This window comes from Centruroides vittatus, unplaced genomic scaffold (assembly GCF_030686945.1).
Source record: "Centruroides vittatus isolate TY-2023 unplaced genomic scaffold, ASM3068694v2 contig_1033, whole genome shotgun sequence".
Lineage (NCBI taxonomy): Eukaryota > Metazoa > Arthropoda > Arachnida > Scorpiones > Buthidae > Centruroides > Centruroides vittatus.
The window spans coordinates 2,351,633-2,358,908 of record NW_027120671.1 but is presented as its reverse complement, the minus strand read 5'-3'; the positions used below and the strand labels follow the sequence as shown (position 1 = coordinate 2,358,908).

At 27.7% G+C, this 7,276-nt stretch overlaps 1 protein-coding gene across 1 annotated transcript; it reads right to left on the bottom strand.

Moving 5' to 3' along the window:
• Positions 1 to 4,030: 4,030 nt before the first annotated feature.
• On the bottom strand, positions 4,031 to 7,069 carry LOC136968876 (neprilysin-3-like). The gene is made up of 9 exons (XM_067262932.1): positions 7,053 to 7,069; positions 6,900 to 6,970; positions 6,750 to 6,801; positions 5,355 to 5,422; positions 4,762 to 4,892; positions 4,557 to 4,622; positions 4,353 to 4,457; positions 4,204 to 4,280; positions 4,031 to 4,130 (listed from the first exon to the last, which is right to left on the bottom strand). The coding sequence occupies exons 1-9, from the start codon at positions 7,067 to 7,069 to the stop codon at positions 4,031 to 4,033; spliced, it is 687 nt and encodes a 228-aa protein (XP_067119033.1).
• Between the last annotated feature and the right edge of the window lie 207 nt (positions 7,070 to 7,276).

Here is a 7,276-nt window from a genome sequence, read left to right as displayed (position 1 = left end):
AAGAATCTATTTGATATATAGATCAGTTACCGTAATATATTGTTTTTAATTTGTTATTTTAAAAAATTACATAAATAATGTAAAATATTTTAATCGACACAATTTCAAATCTATAGAATCATATCATCAATCTTTAATAGTATAAAAGGCGAGAATTCTGTTTCTCGGGGTATGTATAATGATATAATATGTATTATTTGTTTGATGAAACCGTGTCTATTTCTATAATTTAGGCTTAGTAAACACTAGTTTTGTGTTACAAAGACACTTGGCAAGTTTTCTATCAAATTTCTTTATTCAGTTTAGTCGACTAAACTGAATAAAGAAATTTGATGGAAAACTTGCCAAGTGTCTTTGTAACACAACACAATACTAGTGTTTACTAAGCCTAATATGTATTATGTTTCTAAAGCGGTATTTATTAAAACAAATATTTTAGTGTCTACGTTATACAATTTTTGATAATGACACAGAAAGATGTTTAATACTCATTTCTTGAGATTGAAACAAAAGTTGCGCAAAACTCATAAAATCACACTGAGTTTGGTACAGTAAATTTGTTATAATAGAGTATAGTTCCTGTAAAGAAGCATTTCTCAACCTGTGATCTCATCCTGTATTTAAATATAGACTTAAATTACATTAAACAAATTAACATTACGTTTAAAATATTTGATTTCGTAAAAATCAATGTAAAATAAGTAAAGGGATCAAAACAAAATAAATTTGATAATATTTTCTCATTTGCTTTTGTAAATTATAAAATTATACATACGTTTTGATTTCATTTCATCAATCAACAATTGAACTCATTAATAAATTAATTAATTAAATTACCGAAAAATACATTTATAATCAAGACTCATATTTTTTTTTTTTTTTTTTTTTTTGTTTTGCTTTCGTATTTAAATGCTTCGAGAAATTTTTTCGCGGTAAAAGGTTGCTTAGGACACTTGAAATTTCAGAACAGTTTATATAAACACTTATCGTAATGTAACTTATAATACAATAGAACGTTAAATATATTAATAATATAAACGTTTATATTATTAATTATTATAGTACTGTACTTTCGTATACACGAATCTAATGAAAACATCAGTGTTAATTAAACGTCCTTCAGTGATATATTGTGACTAGGAAACTTTTTGTATTCGCGAAAAGCAAAAATTCTTGAATATGTAAAAAATTTTTCTCAACAACATCGCGATTAAGAAAACACATATATATATAAATGAGGACGTTTGTTTGTTTGTTCGTTATGCACGACTACGCCTTTCAACCAATTGCTATGAAACTCTGCAGTTACGTCCAAATACTTCAAACCTATATAATGTCGTACATTCCACCCCAAATTATCAATTACATTTGTATGTATCGATTAATTTCTGTCTACATTTGATTGCTGTCTTTACATGTAGCGCCATCTATTAGAAACACTTAACAAAATAATTAACTAAATATAATTCTTACAAATAGGATATAATTTTAAAAAATGTATATTATATTTACTGAAATACTGCGAGAATGACATAGCGCGAAATAGACGCACCATTATGCCATTACCGCAAAAGGTAACACAGCACTTGCCTGCCTCGAGTGTAGTAGTGTTTTGCTCCCGTACAGTACATCATACTTTTCGTATTAGAAAAAGAGTCGTGCCGGTTATTTATCTAATTCCGTTCAATGCAAAATTTTGAATTGAAATAACGTGACTTGCTGTAAAAAACGGAATTCGTAGATAGTTAATCTGGTCCTCTTTCTCCCACGATTGGTGTCGACATCAGACATGAAAATATAGATTTGCTCTAGATTTAGAAAATTTAGTTGCGTAGATTTTGAGAAATTTAGAGGAATTTTAAGAGATTTATCTCATACAATTTTTTGCGATTTCTATTAAAATTTATTGATACTCAATAAAATATTTCATGGTTTTCTTAGTGTGTGATCTCTCTTTGATAGACATTAATATTGATAACATTAAAACTCCGTTAATTATTGCGTTACATACAGATTATTGTATTCTATAAGTTACTATTATATTTAAACTAATATTAATTATTCTTTCGCTTATAAATAATGATAATGATTAAAGATACATATAATTTTTTAAAACTCGTTTAGCCCTATGGCTACTAAGAGGGGCTTTTTTTTAGCCAAGCCTGTCGTGGGTCCAACAAATTCAAATGGACAATTATCCGAAAAATTCTTAGGGTTTACGACTCATCTGGACTCGGTCTTGTGTCTTCTGTAGCGGTAGGTGTCATCTTGAGTACTACATTTATACAAATGGCCTATTCTATTGCAATTTGTATCAGCCTCTACCATTATGCAATCAGTATGGAAATGTAGGAAAATTTACAGAAAAACGTAAGAAAAAATATTAAAATTTCACTTCGTAACCATAGCTTCGATGCGCCAATGTCTATGTTGACCATTCACAGGGCATCTAAAACATACGAGTTGAATCACGTGGTGTCTTACTGAGGCCAGTTTTTTTTTATTTATTTTAAAATAGTGAAATTATCGGCTTGGCATTATAATTTACGATTATTTTTTTAATTTTTGCGTATTGTTTCTTTTCTAATGGTGAAAATACTCGTAAGTTAAAAATACGTTTTATTTTCACTGATGTTTCATGTATACATAACAAAGCAAAAAATATTGACAAATTTGACTTTTCGAGTTATTTGCAAATTTCCACGTTTTCAGATCCCCTAAACGCAAAAAATGTCAATAAAGAGGAAAATCTATGTGCGTTTCTGTAATACGAATTCCTGTTTGAACTTTTCAAAACACAAGATAATATTAGAATAAATGAATTCACTTGACATCTGAAAGTTTTATTTAATTCTATTTTTTTACTGTCTACTTGGACAATGATTATTACTAGGACGCGAATTACATAATTCTATTTAATTCTATTTATTAGAAAAATTTGAATTTTCAAAGTGAAATAATTTAAATCGATTTATGTTATGACTTAACGCGTCACGTATTTGTCGAAAGTAACCTATTGTTAAAATACATTGTTGGATGATTCCATTGTTGGCGCCTTTTAGTTGGAGAAGAAAATACGGAATCGCGAAGAGAAGACCAAGAATCGTTAAAGTAAACAAATGTTATTCAAGTGTGAGTTAGAACGAATGAAACTGCACAAGTGATGTTAATCACGTGTGTAGTTACATTCTTTTCAACTCTCAGAGGAACTCTGACGCAACCACCTCTCCGTGTGAGTTCTGGGTTGCCATTCGTTTCGAAATAACGAAGGGCAAGCGAAGAGTTGCGTGTTTTCGTTTATTTTATTATTACAAGAAGGGATTAAAATAAGCCAATACACGTAGAATAAAAGAAGCAGTTAGTTAATCACTTGGTCCATAACAGATATAAAGCTCTATCGTCCCCAAGTGGTGTAAATATGAAAGAAAAGATGTCGGTGGCATCGCCAAATTTGAATTTTTAAACTAACTTTTCTTTTAAATTGGAGATTTGTGTGTGTGTGTGTGTGTGTGTTTTAAGGAAAGTTTTAATTTTGACGGCCAAGTAGCCTACAGAGAGAAGTCGATCGTCAAACGTTTGTATTCCAGAACATTGTAAGTGAATAAATAGTGGTTCCTTTTTAAACAAACTTTGTTTTCAATTTTATTTGTAAACATAATTGCCATCCGACGAAATTCTACAATTAAAATTAAATTTTCTCTTGCGAAAAATCCAATAAAAATTAAGAAAATTACACCCGAAATTCCGTTAAGATGTTTTTAATCCAGATAAATGAACATTGTCTTTTTTGGATTATACCGATTATTTACTTATCTAAAGATCATTTGATGTTCGTTTCATTCCACAAAAACAATGATCTTCTTTGTTCTCTAGTGTCCTTTTAATAACAAAAAATAGATTTATCCTTTAACTTCACTTATGATAACAGATATAAGTACTTATATTCAGGGTTTCTTTTAACAACAATAACTATAAATTGTGATATTTATTCTCGTCGATTCATCGCAACGTATTAATAAACACGTTTAAGTTACCATAAAATACATTTGTTAGCCGGATTCATAGGTTTATCGTTACCGCATTTAAATGCCTCTGAAAATTCTTTCATGTTAGAAACTGTTCCTATGATTCTGAAATTAAGAGACAAAAAATTCAAATAATTGTTAATTTTCTTTATAAATATTAATTTGTTTTGTAGTATACCTGAATTTCTCTGGACTGTGATTATCCAGATTCAAGAAAAGTCTTAATTCATCGTCCGTTTTTGAATCACACCACATCTGTGAGAAATTTCATATAATTTGAGTACAATTATACATTATTTGTATAAAAATATTACATATAATACTTACAGTTGCGTATGATATGAAGAACATTTGATCCGGAGTATACATTTCGAAATCTTCAAGAATATCTTTGCGTTCATTTTCATATTTTTTTAAATACGCTTTATATGCCTATGATTAAAAACAGTTTTTAATTATAGGCATATAAAAGGTTTTTGAAGTAATTAATAATTAGTTTAGAAAACTTTTAAAATTGTCGAAATTACTTACAAAATATGCATGTCTCAAGCCGCTATTGTCTGCTATGTTTTCATCTATTTTTATCACACCGTTTACCTGCAATGAAATTATATAACTCAGTAAAAATTAATTTTTATAAATAAAGTAGAAATAGGAATATTAAAGTATTAATATAAAATATTCTTTCTATTAATAAAATGATATTTTATAAAGTCATGCGAAATAAACAACTCACCTTCTTTCCTTCAATATCATAGGATCCATACTGATCAACCAAGCATTGCACTCTTTTATTGTATTCCACTAGTGATTCCTCTGAGCATGTCTTATTAATATTTAAATTTCCAACGCTGTCTTTACAAATATCTAATCCATGGAAGTAAAATAAGTAGCTTTATTAAATTGTTTAATCAACTGTAATCAAAACTTAAACGTCATGTTGAAAGTTAGAATATCTCTATGCACTTATGCAACAATATGGTCAGTAAGTGAGCTCCTGTGGTATCACAGCATCCTCAAAGTAAACTTTGTTATTCCTCTTTCTTCTAAATTACAGTTGCATTAATCACGTAGAATGAGTGTGGGCTGCATGTTCCAATTAACAGTAAAATCATCATCTCGCGATAAAAGTTATCATAGAGAATTGATTTATTCTTATTTTAGATTATCTATTAAAGTATTTAGTAATTTTAAAAGTAAGTCTTTATAAAAACAAATCTTTATGAAAAAGTTGTACAATAATTTCATAAAACATGTGAATTTACCTTTTCAGACTATAGGTATTAAAAAATTAAAGGCATTAAAAAATGTGGATAAATTAAAACTTACTTTTTGTATCCAGAGAATGAGTAATTTCATGTGCTAAAGAAGTACCATACCGGGCAAAAGTCGCATATCTAACAATAAATAAAATAAAAATTATTTATCTTCCATTAAAAGTTTCATCTTTGTAATTTCGCAAATGAAACTGAGCATTTGAAGTTATAGAAGAACGTTGAAATTATTTGAGAATTTATTTTAAAAGATGCAATTGATGTTGTAAAAAGTGCTTGACAAATTGTAAGAGTGAAAAGTGGAAACAAGAGATAATATTATTAATTATTATAAAATGTATCGATCTAATAACCAAAGTCTAGGGCTTCGTTTATTATCTTTTTTCTCCGCAGTTATACCATATTGTATTATTTATTTTTTATTATCATAATGAAGTCTTTTAAACGCGAGGTTTATCGATGCCGCTATCGACCCCTATAACTCTTGTTATTTTTTTTTAATTCAGGTGAAGTTTTTATTATAATTTTTTTATATTCCCACATTAAATATAAGTTATTTAGAATACTTAATTTGTGAAAATATTATCTACTTTTCCTTCTCAATTGCGCTATCTCTATTTATTCACACACACCAAACCTCATGCTTGGCAGGAAAATTCCTAGTTTTATAACAATATAACTTTTCACAAATACAACACATTATCTAAAATAGAGAAGATGGATGGCATAAATAAATATAAAATTCTGAAAATATTGTACCACATTTCTACTAGTTTTCTAGGTTTTATTTCGTTCGTTTTGATTGCTTGAATATTGTAACATTAACATTATTGGCTCCTATAGTCACAAGGTCTGGCTACTCTTGTTATATATACTTTGAATTTATATGCACTGAAACATTATGATATACAAAAGGTATAACTCTAAAATTTGAATAAAATAATATAAAGTATTGTATCTGCAAATATGCATTAAAATCCACACAGTAAATTACATATTTTACGATAATATTTATTTCAGAAAAAAACGGTGCCATACTCTGCCTCTGATGACAGTATTAAAGATGATTTATTAATAAATAGTAATAATATAATAAAAATAAAGAATCTGTCGATTTAAAGTAACCACTTTTTTTCACCATACCAAAACGGATCTTTTTAAGCTTTTTTCTCAAAAGAAACTATTATATAGCTAAAAATAGTCATTCTTCTATCAATATAGAAGAATGACTATTTTTATCAAAACTGAGAGAAGCATTCAGACATAGTCGATTATTCATGAATAGTTTGTAATATCTCGACTTATCGTTTCACAATACGTTCCATACAACGTTCATGTAGAGTCTACATGATTAATACCTTTAATAAATTTATTTTTATCTGAAAATGCTTACTATAATTAAAGTATATATAGTTAAAGATAACATAAGAAATTTATTTAGGTTACTTACATAGGAAAATTAACATTCAATATGTATTTACTTTGAAAAAATTGAGTCATAACTGAAATATAATTAAATTCTCACTTGTATATATATATATATATGAGCTACAGAAATAGCGAGGTTTTAATCGATTTAAAAATGAGTTTGAAATCTTACAAAGTTTATTAAATCTTGAATCATAGTATGGAGATAAAGTCATTGCTGAATCATCGCTTTCTGCATTCCATCTGCGAATATAAAATTAAAAAAATAAACTTCAAACAACAGTTAAAATATTATTCAATCGATTAAAAAGTATATATTTCTTACTCTTCTCTATTATTCATTTTCCCAAGCCTTTCAAGTAATTTTGTGTATTTAAATGAAATCACACTTAAATAATTTTCTTCAAAATTCGATGTCATACTTGGAAACTAATAAATAGCATAAAATTTCAAAATCAATAAAAAGCAATATAGTTGCTCTCTTATCTAATACAGCTCATCAATTTGACAATTTATAATGGCGTGCTTAAAATTCATTGCAATACGCAC

Coding starts and splice junctions, on each gene's coding strand:
- LOC136968876 (XM_067262932.1), bottom strand. Junction 4,623..4,761: donor ATGATATTGAAGGAAAGAAG/GTGAGTTGTTTA, acceptor ATTTCATTGCAG/GTAAACGGTGTGATAAAAAT. Junction 4,131..4,203: donor CACAGTCCAGAGAAATTCAG/GTATACTACAAA, acceptor TCTTAATTTCAG/AATCATAGGAACAGTTTCTA.